The sequence below is a fragment of the Portunus trituberculatus genome, chromosome 46 (genome assembly GCF_017591435.1).
Source record: "Portunus trituberculatus isolate SZX2019 chromosome 46, ASM1759143v1, whole genome shotgun sequence".
In the NCBI taxonomy this organism is placed as follows: domain Eukaryota; kingdom Metazoa; phylum Arthropoda; class Malacostraca; order Decapoda; family Portunidae; genus Portunus; species Portunus trituberculatus.
The window spans coordinates 20251683-20271250 of NC_059300.1; the positions used below are offsets into that span (position 1 = coordinate 20251683).

Consider the following 19568-nt stretch of genomic DNA (forward strand, 5'->3'; position numbering starts at 1 on the left):
GTGTGTGTGTGTGTGTGTGTGTGTGTGTGTGTGTGTGTGTGTGTGTGTGTTTACGTGAAAGTTATATGAGCGCCCCAAAAGATGGAGCTCTAAAGAAGACTCAGTTTATTCAGTTTCCAAAAGAATCCTGGTCTTGAGAGGATGAAAGCATCGGAGTAAGGAAACGTTTAAGAGTTTAACGGAAGGAAAAGGATAAATGGCTGCAGTGGTAAGATTGGCAGGAAATATGTAGGTCAGGGCGAATAGAAAGTCTAGGTTTGCTGGGCAGCCTGACGGTTAGGGGAGAGCAGTTAACAAGATCAAAGGAGCAGTAACCATAAAAATAAAACAAAATGGAAAATAGAAACAGATAGAGATAGGGAGGATAACTGGGAGGAAATAAAGATGGAGTAAAACTACATGTGGGTGAGAACGGAGCGTTTCTCTACAATATTTACGCTAACTTCATAGATTGGCGTGAAAAAACCTGTGAACGAGAGAGAGAGAGAGAGAGAGAGAGAGAGAGAGAGAGAGAGAGAGAGAGAGAGAGAGAGAGAGAGAGAGAGAGAGAGACGGAGGTAATAAAAGGCCCCAGCGTCAAGCAAAAGTTACGACGTATCGCTAAAATTTCCAGCTGAGTTAGATAGTGACGCACAGACTACAAATATTCAATGAAAGAGGGACGAGGTGCTGAGAGGTGCAATACAAGGCCGGCCACTTGTCGGCAGCCTCTCCTCTTGTGTCTTGTTGACAAGTGGAGAAATTGAGTTTTTGAGGCTCTGAAGACCACCGGTTTTTCTCTGCTTCGTTGGAAAATGATAGAAAGATCAGAAGTTAAGGGAACGAGAGAGAGAGAGAGAGAGAGAGAGAGAGAGAGAGAGAGAGAGAGAGAGAGAGAGAGAGAGAGAGAGAGGGGGGGGTGAAATGAGACAGGGGAGGGTAGAACGAGGGCGGGAACAAGCAGATGATGTGGGCAGGAGGAGGGGGTTCGGTGATGTCTCTCTCTCTCTCTCTCTCTCTCTCTCTCTCTCTCTCTCTCTCTCTCTCTCTCTCTCTCTCTCTCTCTCTCTCTCTCTCTCTCTCGCTTTGATATGAAGACAACTTTTTCCTTCACTTCCAAGTCATCACGTCAAAAAATGCTGGTGTCTTTTCATCCCAGAGGCAGGGCAGGTGCGTTGCAGAGCTGGGGATTTGCATACCCAAAATAAAAGCTTTCGAGTAACATCTATTTCTATTCGTTTTTCTAATTGTGAATCTGCACCGTTACTTATTTTGCATCTGAAAGGGTGAAGAAAAAATTATATATGAAAGCAGCAATTGCATTATTCATTTCCCAAGCTACAAAAGGAAGAGAGAGAGAGAGAGAGAGAGAGAGAGAGAGAGAGAGAGAGAGAGAGAGTGCGAGGGAGTAGACTCAAGCAAATATCATGCATAGCTAATGACCTCATGTTTGCTTATTACTTTTCTATTTTATCACATCGTTGCCTTTAGGAAGAGTCGGCAGAGAGGCTGGGGCGAGGAATGTAGGCACTCGGGAGGGAAGACATGAAGGGAGCTGAAGGAAAAGAAAAAAGAGAAAGGACAGAGCAAAGAAAGAGAGGAAAGGAGTGATATACGGAATGAAAGTGAGAGTAAATGGAGAAGAACAAAAAGGAAGGTCGTGTTAATGGCGTGGAAGGAAATGTGGGATGCCTGTTATCCATTCATCGCATCTCCTGATCTCTTCTCTTTTTTTTTTTCATTCTTTTTTCATTGGTGTTAATTTGATGTCATTTCCTGCGTGGTGTGCTTAACCCTCTTCTTCTGCTCCGACATGACTTTGCTTTAGTATTATATTGTGTCAGTAAGTCTATTTTCCTATTTGTTGTTGCTATCGTTGCTGTTGTTATTGTTGTTATTTGTATTAGTGTTATTCTTATTATTCTCCTGCTTTATCTTCATTTTGGTTTTCGTTCACCTCCTCCTGCTTCTCTACCACCTACTTTCTATTTTTACTTCCTACCACCTCCTCCTCCTCTTCCTCCTCCTCCTCCTCCCATTCTTTTTCTTTCTATCTTTACCTCCTCCTTCTTTCTACCTCCTTTTCTTCCTCCTTCAAGGTTTTCTACTTCTTTCTTTTACCGATTCCTATACTCTCCTCCTCTTCCTCTCTTGTCCTCTTCTTTCCCAACTCAAGTCACGTAATAAAACAAGTGTTCACTGGAATGCGACGTAACATAGTTTTATCGAAGTTTAAGCCAAATTGTGTGGATTCTGGAAGAGCGCAATATTTCGTAAGGGAGTAAGGAAAACATTGTGTGTGTGTGTGTGTGTGTGTGTGTGTGTGTGTGTGTGTGTGTGTGTGTGTGTGTGTGTGCGTGTACGCTGACGTAGTTGACATTCTCGTTAGTGTTTTGGTAATGACAATGTTTAACAATGGTGGTGGTGGTGGTGGTTGTGTTAATGGTGGTTGTAGTATAGAAAAATACTAAATTTCTTTTTAATTTGCACTATCCTTTTATCGAATTATTTCATTGACACTGTTTAATTCTGAATGTGTTTTTCTTCATTAGTATTGAATAACAATTTTCTTTTTTTGTTGATGCTGCTGTTGTTGTTATTACCATATTGCTTTATTTTTCTTGTTTTCTTATATTGCACATTTTCTACAAGTCTATATGTCTTTCTCAGCCATTACTTTTGTTTCCCTTTCTTAACACAATGATTGCTTTTGTCAGTCTCTCTTCGCATGATATTGTTTTTACCTTTCCCTGTCCATTATTTTATCTACCTTGTCCAGCACATTCAATCTACCTTTCCTAATAAAATATCCTGGATACGTATCCGGTCTTGTTATATTGTTTACCTTTTGTTTTCCTAGTGTTACTATCACCACTACTACCACCATCACCACAAATACACAGGTACACACACACCCACACACATTCATCACTTTCTCTCCTCCCTCAGGACTCGTGTTGCTGGTCCTGCGTGCCCTGTCCTGAACACGCCATTATTTACAACGACACCTGCCGTTCCTGCGCGCTTGGCTGGGCCCCGACGGCGGACAAGGTCACCTGCTACAAACTAACCCCGGAATATATTACCTGGGACTCCTCGTGGGCCATTGTGCCGCTGGTGTTCAGGTGAGGTAATTGTTGTTACTGGGAAGGTGCGAGTGTGTTATGTTGTTTGTCGCTGTGTGTGTGTGTGTGTGTGTGTGTGTGTGTGTGTGTGTGTGTGTGTGTGTGTGTGTGTGTGTGTGTGTGTGTGTGTGTGTGTGCGCGCGCGTCTGTATGTTTGTTTATGTGTGTGTGTGCGTGTGTGGCTGGGTGGGTGGGTGGGTGTGGGTCTGGGAAGAGGCTTGATGCTGATGTCAGTGTGCGCCAGAGCATGCGTTCTTATCGGTGTGTGCAGCCATCCCGTGTGAGCGCACTGCACGCCCTGAGGTCTGAAGTGGTCATCGATTGCAACAAGACACTATTCCCTCACATCACTTTCATCACAGTTTACCTGCCTGTTTCTCTCACCTGTCAGATTAACCCAAGTTAATCAAACACAACAGGCATATCAATTAAATCTTACTAACTATACTCACAAACAGAAATCCGGCAAGATATACAATTAAAACAACCATTTTTCTACTTCTCTCTACTGTATTACCATAATTTCCCACGAGCAGGTACACACTTCAAAACAAACACACCTTCCATTTTTCGTCCTCCGCCCTTCACATCAGCCTCGCTACTTATATAACAAGAGTGAAATTCTCTTTATAATTCAGCTCCTTTCTCCTTCTTTCCACTGACACCTCTTCAACCACCTGCCTACAATTTCCAGCCACGTGTCTCGGTTCTTCTCCTTATTATGATTGTGATGAGACCTCCTTGCCGCCATCTTGGTACTCGCAGTCTGCTTACTGTGGCTCCCTCCCTCCCCCTATCATTTCTTTACGGTTCTCATCTTTCTCTCGTAAAAGAGCCACTTTCCTTTTATTCCAGGAACTTTGTGTGTGTGTGTGTGTGTGTGTGTGTGTGTGTGTGTGTGTGTGTGTGTGTGTGTGTGTGTGTGTGTGTGTGTGTGTGTGTGTGTGTGCGCGCGCGCGTGTGTGTGAAGGTAAGGTTATTTTTTTCCATTGTTCCTGTTGTTGTTGTCTGTGATTATGACTCTTTCTCACGAGGCTGCTCCCCACGCAACTAGAATAACAAATAATCTCTCTCTCTCTCTCTCTCTCTCTCTCTCTCTTCACGCACGCAGCTCCCTGGGTCTCCTGTGCACGCTGCTCACCACTCTGACGTTCATCCGGTTCAACACGACGCCTGTCATCATGGCCAGCGGAAGAGAGCTTTGCTACGTCCTGCTGTCCGGCATCGCGCTCTGCTATCTCATGACTTTCGTGATCCTTGCTCCCCCATCCCCACCCACCTGCGCGCTGCTGAGAATAGGACTTGGCTTGGGTCTCTGCATCTGCTACTCGGCCATCTTCACAAAGACCAACCGCATCTCCAGGATATTCAACCGCGGCATTAAGTCCATCAAGCGTCCCTCCTATACCTCGCCGCGCTCCCAGATTGTCATTTGTTCTGGTGAGTGGTTCGTATTGTTGTTGTTGATATTGTTATTACTATCATTACTGTTATCACTACTTTTTTATTATTATTATTATTATTATTATTATTATTATTATTATTATTACTATTATTATTATTATTGTTATTAATTTTATGATTGCCTCTTTGTGCAATTATAAGGTAATGGTGCATGGTGATATGGTTTTCGAAAAATGTGGGTGCTGCCTTTCTGTTCTTCTTTTATGGAGCTTTCCTTTTTCCTGTCGTATTAATAGGAATATCAACAAGTATTCAAAAATACAACGACAACACGAAAGCACATTATATTATATACACATAAATCATCTCGTTAAACACACACACACACACACACACACACACACACACACACACACACACACACACACACACACACACACACACACACACACACACACACATAGTCTATAGGCGCACCTTTACCAGCATTATAAGCACCATTATTTCCTGGCTATATTTCTCTACACATTTTCTAGTTCTCCATTTATCATACGCTTCCCTTTCCAAAACCCTGCCAGTCGTCATGCACTGCCTCTCTGCAGTCTGCTTCCTGTTCCTCCCTACCTTTCCACCTTCCAACTCCTCTGCATCCCCTTCCTTCTCCCTGCTCCAGTTTCTCCTTTCTTTCGTGTTTCGCCTCGCTACGAATAGTTGCGAGTTGCCACACACCATAGTCCTCACCTCGCCTTCTCCCTCAGCCACAACGGAGCCTTTCCCTCAATTCTATTAATGAGCACTCGCACGCAACATACAGCAGCTTCTTTTTTCATTCTTTCCCTCATTCATTCTCCTCCTCCTCTTTCTCTATTCTTACTCTGTTGCTATGTTTTCTTTCTTTCTTTTTTCTCTTACGTATTCTCGTCGCTCGTCATTTTTCTATTCTACTTTTGATATGATTTGAAGGTGTTTTTCTTTTTTTTTTTTTGTTGTTGTTTTCTGTATCGTGTTTTGCATTTTGCCTTTCTCCTTGCTCTTGCTTTATCTGCTTTTTTTCCGACTTTTTTTTCTTTTTTCTTGTTCTTTTTTTTTCTTTTTTTTCTTTTTCTTTTTCTTCTTCGTCTTCGTCTTCTTCTCTTTCTTTTTCTTTCTTCTCTTCTTCTTCTTCTTCTTCTTCTTCTTCTTCTTCTTCTTCTTCTTCTTCTTCTCTTCTTCTTTATCTGCCGCTTTCTAGTTCAGCTTATTCTTTATTTGCTGCTTATTCTAGCGATCCTTATCCTCTTCATTCCCAACCTCCTTCCAACCATTCTCTCCTTATTCACATATTTCTCCTCTTGCTCCTTCTCTTTCTTTTCCGTTTCTTTTCCTGGTGACCCTCCTACTCCATCTCCTCCTCCTCCTCCCTCCTCCTCCTTCCCCTGAACATCCTGGCCCCAAACACCTGCGCTCCACACCTGAGTAATCACCTAAAAACAACAGGGCCCCAGCAGGACAGGTTTACACGAGAAATTCAAAAATTTTAAGTAATTTTCAGCCACGTCAGGAGAGAGGAATAACGGGGCTAGAACGTCGTCCTCTGAACCTTATGTTGACGGAGAACCTTTGCCACTCAGAAAATGGCGAGGCTTGGTTAAGAAAGCAGGGGAGAAATGTAATGTAGTGTCTTCTTTCTTCTATATTTACTTACGATGGAAAAGTAAAGGTATAAAATGACACAATGTGGAAGCAAGAGTGTAAAATATTGTTTAGCGGAGATGTGAAGAAAGAAAGACGATAAAAAATTTTGTAATGTATTATTTTTTTCATCTTATAGGAGGAGATCGGAAAGCGTGCGACATTATTTAACAGTTGAGAAAGAAAATAAGTTTATGTAAAGAGAGCAGACCACCACGCCACAACGGTATTACGAAGCTTCAAAGGTATTGCTCACATCAAAAGTGTATTGTCATCATTCCTTGCTACGTAAATGCATCAACGGTATTTCAAACTCGAAATCTTTTAACCACCTGATGCTCGATTTGCTCTCCCTGGTCTACGATTGGTGGCGGTGGTGGTAACGGTCGTGGCAGTGGCAGCAATAGTGATGTTGTCGGAAATTCTCCTTTTTATATCTAGAGTTTCATTTCTTGTATATTTCCTCTGTTTCCCACTTATATAAATTCATTCTAAAAACACTTCACATTATCTACAAGGACATTATATTATTAGCAGTGCACGTGCGAATGTAAGTACTGGCCTGCAATGAGCGTCACATCATACCTGTATCTGGCAGGGAGAACCGTTAGATCACACGCTAATAAAGGAGCCTTGCTTGCCAGACTCATGCGTGCCTAGTGTTGCTCCACGACGCTGAAACTCGCCAAATTTATTTCCTCTAAAAGCTTTTCCGAAGAGAAAACCCGTTTAAAAGTACCTCGTAAAAAGACCTAAAACAGCGTGCATTATATAAACATGTACAGAAAAAAAACGCAAAAAATTAACGGCGCATGTGAACACGTACGAGAGACATGAACATAAATACGAGAAACAGCGTTCTACCTGCGTGTGGGAAGTCCGGCCACCAGCGTGACCTATGAAAGCATCTGAAAAAAAAACATAGAAAAAGAACATAGGCTACTTCAGAATGGAACAGAATAGAGCTGGCATTCTCAACATAAAACAAGCACTTTTGACCACTTGTCACATCATTAGTGTTGTGTTATTCTTTCTTTTCCACGAAGTCGTACATGCCACGTCCCTTGCTTCTATTTTCTCTCTTAACTTTTTCACTTCTAATTACGTCTTCTGTGTCCATTCAGGAAGCTTTTATTTGTGGCTAATTTTATTTCCCCGAGGTAATCAGGGTTGAATAACATCCTAAATTTCACCTGTTTCTTTATTCATGATAGCAACCTGAACGAACTCAGAGGGCAAACATCGTACCACAAAACAACAAATTATTTCCATTTATGCGTTACACACAGACACACACACACACACACACACACACACACACACACACACACACACACACACACACACACACACACACACACACACACACACACACACACACACACACACACACACACACACACACACACACACACACACACACACACACACACACACACACACACACACACTGTGTAAAAAAAACCCAATAACCCAAAATAATATGAAGCAAATAAAATCAACACCAAATATCGCAACCTTTCTCAACATTTACAGTTTTACAGTTACCCTTTCACTGCAAAATAAAGTTGAAACTAATCTCACTAATACGCACACGCACACGCACACACACACACACACACACACACACACACACACACACACACACACACACACACACACACACACACACACACACACACACACACACACAGACACCAATATCAAACAAAACATGGGTCCGTAATGAGAGCGACGGGTTCAGAGAGTAAGTGAAACACGGCAAAGCAAAACCGTAGACTTTAGACCAAGCTGTTGGAAGAACTGTTCTGTGGCGATAATTCTACGGAGCGGCGAAGCATAGTTTTGTTATCTTCCTTTGAATGCTGGTAGAGATACACTAGTAATGTTGCCCTTTTTAAGAATGAATTTAAGAGGATCAGTAAATAAGTGTAGCAGATTGTGCTCTTGTATAATGTTACACGTTTTTTTAAGAAATAGTATAGAGTGGGATAGATGATAAAGTATATATATATATATATATATATATATATATATATATATATATATATATATATATATATATATATATATATATATATATATATGTGTGTGTGTGTGTGTGTGTGTGTGTGTGTGTGTGTGTGTGTGTGTGTGTGTGTGTGTGTGTGTGTGTGTGTGTGTGTGTGTGTGTGTGTGTGTGTGTGTGTGTGTGTGTGTGTGTGTGTGTGTGTGTGTGTGTGTGTGTGTGTGTGTGTGTGTGTGTGTGTGTGTGTGTGTGTGTGTGTATTTAACCAATTCAAACCCGTCCTAAAAACACCACTAGTCACTGCCAGGACTCTCACACGTACTGACACTCACATACAACCACCACCACCACCACCACCACCACCAATACCACCACCGCAACTTCCAGTACTAGATTATTGTAAGAGGATTCGCGATAGTTAGTACTCTGTTTCTGAGATATATAAAAATTAGTAACTACAAAATACATACATACATACAACAACAACAACAACAACAACAATACCTCCAGCATATGATGAAATAAAAAAAAAGGAAAAACTCGATACATTACTATAGGGTTAAAAGAAAACCTGGCAGCTACAGAGGCATCAGGGTGAGCACTAAACATCTTGTAACGGAGGAAAGCACCAGTGAACAGCCAATGCAACAAACAACTACAAAGGCAAAGTGGCATATAAAAGGGGAGGGTAACGAGAATTTCTAACACCTATAAAGCAAACTCGACCCTTTCCTCCCTTCTCTAACCTCTCTTCTCTTTCATCCAGTTCTTCCATCTCTCCCTCCATCCTCACTCTCCCTTCCTCGCTTTTTTCCCCAGCCTGGAACAGAAGGTGGTGGGCGACAACATTGGTAAAGATTCAAACTATGACGCTTTCTTTACATCATCTTTCATTCTCTCTCTCTCTCTCTCTCTCTCTCTCTCTCTCTCTCTCTCTCTCTCTCTCTCTCTCTCTCTCTCATACGCCTTCGCAGAGCCCATAAAACTAAACGTTCCCACCTTTCCTCTCCTCACCACCACCACATACACCACCATCCCATCTCCTCCCCGCCCAATCCTCTTTCTTTCCCTCACAACAACAAGATAGAAAATGTACCCATAAATCTGAACCACCTCCTCCTCCTTCTTTTTCTTCTCTCCTCCACACGTGCAGGCCTGGTGAGTGTGCAGCTGGTAGGCGTGGTGGCGTGGCTGATTGTGGAGACGCCCGCTACTAAGGAAGTGTATCCGTATCGTCTCGTGGCCGTGCTGACTTGTGGTATCTCTAACATCTCCCTCATCCTGTCCCTCGGCTACAATATGGTGCTGATTCTCCTTTGCACCGTGTACGCTTTCAAGACCCGCAAGATCCCGGAAAACTTCAACGAGGCAAAGTACATTGGCTTTACTATGTACAGCACCTGCATTGTGTGGCTGGCTTTCGTCCCTATCTACTTCGGCACCAACAACGATTATAAGGTATGGTTTTGAATGTGTGTGTGTGTGTGTGTGTGTGTGTGTGTGTGTGTGTGTGTGTGTGTGTGTGTGTGTGTGTGTGTGTGTGTGTGTGTGTGTGTGTGTGTGTGTGTGTGTGTGTGTGTGTGTGTGTATGTGTGTGTGTGTTTGTACCCAAGTGAGATTAGGTTTTGTGTTTGAAATTTGCATGTATTAATTTAATATAACCTGTGTGTGTGTGTGTGTGTGTGTGTGTGTGTGTGTGTGTGTGTGTGTGTGTGTGTGTGTGTGTGTGTGTGTGTGTGTGTGTGTGTGTGTGTGTTTGTGTTTGTGTCATGTGCAGTATTTTTAGGTTTCTAATATGCATGTTATTTAGAGTAGTACGTGGTGTGTGTGTGTGTGTGTGTGTGTGTGTGTGTGTGTGTGTGTGTGTGTGTGTGTGTGTGTGTGTGTGTGTGTGTGTGTGTGTGTGTGTGTGTGTGTGTGTGTGTGTGTGTGTGTGTGTGTTATATTATGCCACTTTTTAGGCGGGGGATGAAGGAGAGGGGATTTTAATATGCATGTATGTAATTCACACCACTACGTGCAATGTTTGTACATGTGTTTGTGCGAGAGTGTGTATACGGCGAACGTGTGTGTGTATATACGTGAGTAAATGTGTGCTCCTAACAACATAACGCAGTCAACCGTGCAACACCAGCGCTTATTATACAGTATTTGTTATTCACCTCCTATTCACCTCTGCACTCATCTCCTGCGAGCTTTGGGGCGTAATCTTCCTGACATTCATAATCCACCACACAATGCACCTGACTCGCTTCACTAAAAATGCAAAACAAACATCACGCTCACGCCGCAAGAGAAAACTGGGATTAAGAAACACAAAGCGTCAAATGAAAACGATTAATAGGAATAGAGAGGAATTACAGGAAAGGTGAAGGAGGGATGACAAAAAGGGAACCAGAGGAAGATAAAAAATGGGGATCAGAGAGAGAGAGAGAGAGAGAGAGAGAGAGAGAGAGAGAGAGAGAGAGAGAGAGAGAGAGAGAGAGAGAGAGAGAGAGAGAGAGAGAGAGAGAGAGAGAGAGAGAGAGAGAGAGAGAGAGAGAGAGAGAGAGAGAGAGAGAGAGAGAGAGAGGAGTGTGTATGAATACGATAAACAAAGGATAGAATGGAGAACGAGAATGGAATGATCACTAAAAAGAATATGAAAGGAAATCTAAACAGGAACAGAGCTGCTGGTCTCCACGATTCTGCTGTAGTCTACAAAATTGAAACCTTTAAAAGAACTAACGCTTCATCAGTAAAGCTACCTCTCAATTTTTCCTTTGGCTGAATAGATAAAAATCCATCAGTCTTTTTTTAAGTCATGTTTCTCAACGTAGGAATCATCTCTCTCATTCCCAGCTGCACTCTGTATATGTAAATGGAGATAAAGGTGCATGCAGTACTCTAAATGGGGTATGGATATAGAACTGTTGAATAATACATATTTTCGAAAGGACTGTTCTCTTAGGTCAACCTGTTTACAAGCCAAACAGCACTGTTTCATAGATTCAAATTATAATAACGAGATTTTCCTGTTTGTTTGCTGAAGAAATCTGAAGTTTCATAATGTACAGGACTGACATTGAATACTTATAATATACCAAAATTATTTCAGATATGATTACTAAGATTATCAGTCACTCCTCGAGGTTACTTTGCTGACAATCTTTGCATTATCTGCAAATTTGGATACTTTGCAATTGGATCAGTCGTCGATGTCATTTATAACTTAAAGAAAATATCAGGTGCAATCACTGATAGTTTTGGTGCATCAATTTTTACACCAAGACGTTTTGCCAATATGAATTACATACTTTCCTTCTTTTTGCTTATATAACCAGTCATTTAGATACTTGTGGATCTTACTAGGAATACGGTTTGACAAAAGTTTGCTGAACAAACGTATGCGACGAACCTTATCAAATACCTCTTCAAAATCAAGAAATATGATCTGCATTTATTGTTTATATCAAAAACATGAAATAAATAACTAGTAAATTGAGAAAACAAGAAAGTATGCTATAAAAGCCGTGTTGCAAATTATGTAGTACATCATTGAATTTTTTTTTTTCTCATGACTTTTCGAATAATCGTCCCATACGTTTGCTGACATCCATAGACAAGAGGAGGAGCAGGAAGATATAGAAGAGGAGGAGGAAAAGAAAGAGGAGAGAAAAGAAGAAAGGTAAGAACGGAAAAATGAAGAAGGAGAAAAAGGACAGGAACAGGAGCAGCAGCAGAAGGATGAGGAAGGGGTGGAGGAGGGAGGAGGAGGAAAGGAGAAAGTGTGGAGGAATAATCAATAGAGGAAATAGAATAGGAAGAAAAATGAGGGAAATGGGGAAAGGAAAGTTGGAAAGAAGAAGAAGAAGAAGAAGAAGAAGAAGAAGAAGAAGAAGAAGAAGAAGAAGAATAAGAATAAGAATAAGAATAAGAATAAGAATAAGAATAAGAATAATAATAATAATAATAATAATAATAATAATAATAATAATAATAATAATAATAATAATAATAAGAAGAAGAAGAAGAAGAAGAAGAAGAAGAAGAAGAAGAAGAAGAAGAAGAAGAAGAAGAAGAAGAAGAAGAAGAAGAAGAAGAAGAAGAAGAAAAGAAAAAAAGGAGAAGAAAGAGAGAAATACAAAAGAAAATAATATAAGGGCAAATGAAAGGACAAGAAGAAATAAACGGGGAACGATAAATAAAATAAAAAAGGATGAACTGCTGCGGTAAAAGACAAATGAGAAAGAGACAGATGAAGAAGAGAAAGATAATGACGTGTAGATGAGGCAAAGACGGAGAACATGATGATTGTTTGGAAGGATGGAGAGAAAAACAAATAATGAGGAAGAGATGGATAACGAGGTCAAATGAGAACGAATGAACGAATGAGAGAGAGAGAGAGAGAGAGAGAGAGAGAGAGAGAGAGAGAGAGAGAGAGAGAGAGAGAGAGAGAGAGCAAGTCTTTTCCTGAAGCCCGGAGCTCATACACGGTACAGACATCGATCCCTGGACGGTCAAGTGAACAGCAGTCGTGAGGGCAACGAGAGAGAGAGAGAGAGAGAGAGAGAGAGAGAGAGAGAGAGAGAGAGAGAGAGAGAGAGAGAGAGAGAGAGAGAGAGAGAGAGAGGAGAGAGAGAGAGAGAGAGAGAGAGAGAGAGAGAGAGAGAGAGAGAGAGAGAGAGAGAGAGAGAGAGAGAGAGAGAGAGAGAGAGAGAGAGAGAGAGAGAGAGAGAGAGAGAGAGCATGGCCAGGTGTCCCTCGGCATGTTGTGGCCCTTAACCACCTTATAAGCCTCTCGATCTCCCACACAAGGACGGAAATGAAAACAGCGGCCAATAATCTCCACTATGCTGGTGTTCCTTTCCAATGTGTAATCTTTTATATCTTTTATTACCTCTGTGTTGATTTTGTCTGTCCTTCGTGTGTTGGTGTGTGTGTGTGTGTGTGTGTTCTTTTAATTTCTCCCAACAGGAATGTCTATCAGTTACGTATTCAAAAAAATGTATGTAGCATGCATGTGGTCCGAACTCTCATCAGTAACAAAACAGTTCAGAGCCGCGCACAACACTGGCGACAAAAGTTTGGTTTGTTCACCACTATTTGCTCCTTCACACTATCGCCAGCAATCTCTCTCTCTCTCTCTCTCTCTCTCTCTCTCTCTCTCTCTCTCTCTCAGACAATCAAACAGACAGATGTGTGTGTGTGTGTGTGTGTGTGTGTGTGTTTATACATATGTACACATGATATATGCATACACACACACCCGTACAGTGCTAAGCCGAGACGTCACAGGTCAACGGATTCGAATATTGGTGCGGAACTGGTGAGCCTCGTTATGGGCGCGTCTCTTCGGAAAGCTCTCCGGAATGAAATGGATTAACGCGTTCCATTAGGCTCGGTGTGAGTAAATATTTGGCTTGAATCACCGTGTGGTTTAAGCCTTACGATATTGAGGTTTAGTTTAGGATTCAGAATTCGTTCAGTGTCTCTTCACTTGTGGACCTCAGTGTACTAAAGGTCACGCGTGGTTCACTCTGGTTCAGCTGTGATTCAATGCAAAGAGGAATTGATCTCCTTCTCTCTCTCTCTCTCTCTCTCTCTTGGTTCGTTAGGAATGAATTTTCGGGACTTTCCGCGTCACTGTGAGCTGAGTTCGTTTGTCTGAAGATTTTTTTCTTTCTCCTTTTCTCTCAGGTTCTCACTTCACTTGCTTTCAATCTTGGTTTTAAAATTCGCAACGGTGTCTCGTCTTTTTTTCCTAAAACTTACATTCTAATTAAGAGTTTTAATGGAAAGTTTGTTAATTATCTATAATCGTCGTTGCTGAAATTATACTAACTACCTCTTATTATTCGCAAACATAAAACAAATCTGTCTTTACTCCCTAAATGGTAATTATTATATATTTCCAAGAGCATCGCATGAAACACCTGTTGTTCTGGAGCAGGTCAAACTTTAGTCATTATTCTGGCAACAGTTCACGGCCAGAGATCGCATTATAGCCGTGCATTTAGTTTAATTTATTTACGAAGACCCGGCGTTCAATATCATCATCGTCAATCCTCCTCTCGCTCCATCATGTAATTGTTTCAACCCAAAGCTTTTCCATTGATCTTCAGCGGCACAAAGTACTCGTATTCTACACAATTACCGCCACGCTATCGTATCTCCTCGTAATTACTCTATTTATCGCCGTGAACTCCACGTATCCCACCCCTTCTCCTCACCGATCTCCCCTCTCTTCCCACGCTTTATAAAGGTCTCATCTAGCCCACTGGACCTTATCGAGTAATTACTGCGGGACAAAAGCGATGCCCTCCTTTACCCTTCCTCCTTCCCTCACTCCCTGCCTCCCTAACCATCTGCCTGCCTCCTTTCTTCCCACCTCTTCCATTTTCTCTCTCTCTCTCTCTCTCTCTCTCTCTCTCTCTCTCTCTCTCTCTCTCTCTCTCTCTCTCTCTCTCTCTCTCTCTCTCTCTCTCTCTCTCTCTCTCTCTCTCTCTCTCTCTCTCTCTCTCTCTCTCTCTCTCTCTCTCTCTCTCTCTCTCTCTCTCTCTCTCTCTCTCTCTCTCTCTCTCTCTCTCTCTCTCTCTCTCTCTCTCTCTCTCTCTCTCTCTCTCTCTCTCTCTCTCTCTCTCATCAGGCAGCCTCCCTTTCGTCCTCCTTTATTGGGCCAGAAAGACAAGGCGTGCTGGGTGGAGATGTAAAAGAGACGGGAGGCTGGATAGACACAGACCCATGAAGAAAAAATACAAGCTAGAAAGTTTGTGTGTGTGTGTGTGTGTGTGTGTGTGTGTGTGTGTGTGTGTGTGTGTGTGTGTGTGTGTGTGTGTGTGTGTGTGTGTGTGTGTGTGTGTGTGTGTGTGTGTGTGTGTGTTGCTTTTCGCTATTTGCATTCATTTTCGCTCCTCACTAATTCTTTTCTCACTGCTGTTCAGAACTTAATATAACTCCGCCCATCTCTTTCCCTCCTACACAAGTACCTACATCCTTTGCCTCGTGCATCATCATAAGCCTCCCTACATCGCTTATCAGTCCCCCTCATTACCATAACCGCCGTCTCATAACCATATCTTTCTCCATACTCCATACTATCTTCAGTAACCCTTCGCTGCTGCTACTCTCTCAGCATCTTAAGCACTTCTTCTTAAAACTATCATTCCCTTGACACTACTTGCCATAACTACTGGTCTCTTTTATCACATCCCGAGCATTACTAACAGACTCCTCTCTTTACTCTTTTGCTTTTATCGTCGTCATTTCCTAACATTCAGAGCTTCGTAAACAATTATTGGTAAGGGAACAAAATATATAATAGATATGTTAATTGTTGTCGCTACCAATGTAAGTATTTGATAAACTGTAGAGTAAAAATATATCTAAAAAGACGATAGTGGTTTTGAAAGAATAATATGCCATAGTGGAAAATCAACAACGTCTTGCAAAAAAAAAAAAGAATAATGACTTCTTACTGTTTACACATCTTTTCTTAAACTCACTCAAAAATGTGATCCAAGTAAGCCACGAGTCTAACCATCACGTATCCTTCCTTTAACTTCCTGAATCGATGACCTAATGTTGATCTCTACCTATCTGAATATTACACAACCTTTCTTTAAACCAACTTGGTAAAGAATTAAGATGATACCAATTTGAGCCTCCACGTATTTAAACATTAGAAAAAACACTTCCTACACTTCACATCACAGTATGATAGAACACTTCCATATAAATAAAATAAGGAAAACCATAATTAACAGAGGAAACACTTAATAACGTCACTGATCACCTCTTAAGCCCTTGAAATTGGTCGAGGTGAGGTTTTATGCGTTTTTAAGGTTATTTTCACTTTCCTACGATTTCAGTGACAGATTAGCAAAATTTTACTTCTGTTAATAGAGCAAACACTTGCAAACTCAGCTAGTCATCATAGTAACCTCTGAAAATGGTCGTGGTAAGAGAGAAGAGTATTTCAGAATGCGGACACTAAAATGACACCAAAACTGATCTCTCCCTGCTTGAATATAACATATCATCCCTTGAACGCAAAATTGACCTCTCTTCTTCACCTCCATTGATGATGACCTAACCTAACCTTACCTTCAACGAGAACAACCCTACAGTGACCTCTCTCCCTTACCTCCATTGATGGTGACCTAACCTTACCTTACCTCACAGAAGAACAAACTTAAATTGACCTCTTTCCCTAACCTCTTGACAGATCCAGCTTGCCTCCATGTGCATGTGTGTGAGCATCAGCGCGTCCGTGTCCCTAGGCTGCCTCTTCTCTCCCAAGGTGTACATCGTCATCTTCCAGCCATACAAGAACGTCCGCCAGGGATCAGGACCCGTCAAGGTGAAGAAGGAACGAATAAGGGAGGGAGGTGATAGTTAGAGGGGGGAAGGCAGTCAGTGGGACGGCTAGGAATGGGATAGAGATAGGTGGTCGACGATAAGAAAAAAAATGAGTCAATAAAAACTACTGGTTAGGAGGAAGAGTAAGGTACAACATGTTAGGAAGGCAGAAGAAAAGGACAAAAGAAAGAGTGAAGACTGTAAGAGGACTGAGAGTGTAAGGGAACAGCGGTTGAAGGGATATGGAGGGTAAGGGTGGAGGAAAAATGAGATTTTGATGTGTGTGTGTGTGTGTGTGTGTGTGTGTGTGTGTGTGTGTGTGTGTGTGTGTGTGTGTGTGTGTGTGTGTGTGTGTGTGTGTGTGTGTGTGTGTGTGTGTGTGTGTGTGTGTGTGTGTGAAGGAAAGTCACGCGGGTATGCCAGAAGGGGGGAGGAGCGGAAAAGGAAAGGAAAGGCGAGGAGTTGGGGCGGAGATAAGTCTGGTGTAGGAGGGAACATATTGGGTCAGTTTGGGTGAAAGAGTAAACACTGTCATGAAGGGGAGGCGGAAGAAAGTGTGGGGGAGGGAAGGCAGGAGCGGATCTCACTCACAGTCCCCTCCGGCAGGGGTCGCAGAACAAGAACTACGGTCACAGCATGCGGTTCACTTCACGCTCACAGACGGCACAGTCAGTGTTGTCGGTGAACCACTCGAGTGTGCACGCCCCGCCGCCCTCCACCATCAGCCAGCATGTGAATGGAGACTCCCTGACAGTAACGACCCCGAGCGTGGAGGACACGTCAATCACCTAGGGGCGGCGGGAGGTGCTGCTCTAACTGGAGACGCACCTCCCTACGGGGTTCCCGACATTGAGGGCGGCGGCAAGAGAACGTCCGCTCTGCCACAACACTTCACGGGAGGTTCGTTCATGAGAGTTCCGTCAGAGGTTGGCAGCAGCGGCGCCAGTCTCGGGGAGACTCTCAGCGTGGTTGAGGAGTGTGATTTTGAAGATGAAGAGGAGGAGGAGGAGGAGGAAGAGGAGGAGGAGGAGGAGGAGGAGGAGGAGAAGGAGGAGGAGGAGGAGGAGGAGGAAGAGATGTATGAGTACGAGTGGGAGGATGTGAAAGAAGACGAAGAGATACAGGAAGAAGACGAGAGTGGCAACGATGATGAAAATGAAAATAGCAACCTCAAAAAAAAGAAGAACGCCTTGGACGAATCGACGTACCTGTGAAAGTTCGTTGGGCGCGGCGCTGCTCGCGGTCTGGTGGCCTGGCCGGCGGAGGTGGCCAGCCACCGGGCCACACCGCCGCGCCCACGAACCATGCACCCCGCCGGGAGTTTTGCCTCCAGGAAGACAGCACCTCGTGTGACGACGCACACTGGGCCGTACTTCCCTGCTCATTACTGAAGCTCCCCACTGCCAGCGGGGAAAGTGTCTTAGGGTGTTGCAGCCTCCCGCCGGTCATGCCGACGGGAAGGTTGTAGCCTCTATGACTTCTTTTAGTATTATGTCTGTTATCATGAATCTGTTAACTACAAAATGTTGTTTAGCTGTTGTGTTCTCGATCTTAACTACGTGATGGTGCTGAGTACCCCTGCGTCACCCGCCCCGCCCCAATTCCGCACAGCACCGCCCCGACCCGCAGCCCCACGCCGTCTGCCGCACCACCCTGCTCTTACGCTCCGCGAGGGGGCACCGGCCAGTCGGCGTGGACAACGTTAAACCCAGTCCCTCTCCGCCCTGTCCCAGGCTGAGGCAGCGGCGAGGGCCCGGGGCCTTACCCCTGAAGAGACAAATCCCAGGGCGGGAGGACCAGGAGGAACATTATGAGACTTTAATCAATGTTTACATGTGAGGCGTTGTTATCCCTCCCTGTGTGTTCTTTTTACGAGCCCCGGTAAGTGTCGCCGCTCTTGTGATACTCTCCCTCCCTGCATGCCGGGGCGGCCATCGGCTCGCAGCCCACTCTGCCTAGGCGGAAGTGGGCGGCCCGCCTACACCCAGCACCCAGCACCCGGGAGTGGGCGGGATGTATGCCGGGGGAGACCGCGGCCACGCTTTCCCTACCCTTCACTACCACAACCACCACTACCATCACCACCACCATCACCCGCATCATCCTCCACACACTCTTCATCACGAGGGCAAACAACAACAATACATCAGAAAGTTTCCGGCATATAAATTGCCAGAAACATTTCTAGTTCACATTAATCCAGTATTCAATAGTCGGTCCTCCACTGCCGTCATACCCTACCCTCCCAAGGCGCCCCTCGCCGCCCCAAGCTACCGGTGCATATCTCTTTACCTCAGTCCGTCACGTCGGTTCACCTACCTGATCTCATTCACCTCCTCTCACCTCACCTCACGCCTGCCCATTCCCCTCACCTAATTATTTGACACATTACACTCCTTCATTCCCAAGCCCTTTCACCTCCCCGCCCCTTGCCCCAGCCTGGCCGCGGCGTCACCCCCTGCTCTGAGCCCTGCACTCCCGCCCACCCCACCACCCGCCCTCACCACGGCCGCCCCTTCCCCCTACTGTATATAAACGGCTGTACAGTCTTGTTGTGATCACGCAATAAAGATATAGTGAAAACCACGTGGGGCCATGTGCTTATCCTGGCCTGTTGGTGAGTGCAGACCTTCACCACCTCCACCACCACCACCACCGCTTTTAATAGCCCCCTACAGCTCACCTCTCGCCGGGGTAAAGATGACGAGGACCACCACGACGACCACCACTCTGTCATGTCCAACAAATAGAACAATGAAAAAAGCAAAATGCACACTATCCTCAGAGAATATTTGCTTCCCTGACACAATTCCCTCTTCCCTCTGTTGTCTCCCCTTAGGCGTATTGACCCTCCCGCCCGCCCTTCCTCCTTCTCTATGTTTCCCTCCCTCCTCCCCTCCGTCACCCTCTTTCCTGCGGTATTTGCACTTTACATAGTCTCTCCTCCACAACACATCCTATGTTTATCTTCACTTCCCTGCAGGCGTCTGTCTTCCTTTTTTTTTGTAGCTGGCGGAACACGAGACGTGGCTACAGGAGGA

General features: G+C 43.9%; 1 protein-coding gene across 1 annotated transcript in view; it reads left to right on the forward strand.

Moving 5' to 3' along the window:
* The window catches only part of LOC123519757 (metabotropic glutamate receptor 8-like), a 117249-nt gene extending 99691 nt beyond the window's left edge, over positions 1–17558 (forward strand). The window contains exons 11-15 of the mRNA XM_045281262.1: positions 2929–3104; positions 4216–4544; positions 9341–9645; positions 16394–16528; positions 17134–17558. Of these exons, the coding sequence (XP_045137197.1) occupies positions 2929–3104; positions 4216–4544; positions 9341–9645; positions 16394–16528; positions 17134–17319 (1131 nt within the window). The 3' untranslated portion in view covers positions 17320–17558. The remainder of the gene's footprint in view (positions 1–2928; positions 3105–4215; positions 4545–9340; positions 9646–16393; positions 16529–17133) is intronic.
* Positions 17559–19568: the final 2010 nt, after the last annotated feature.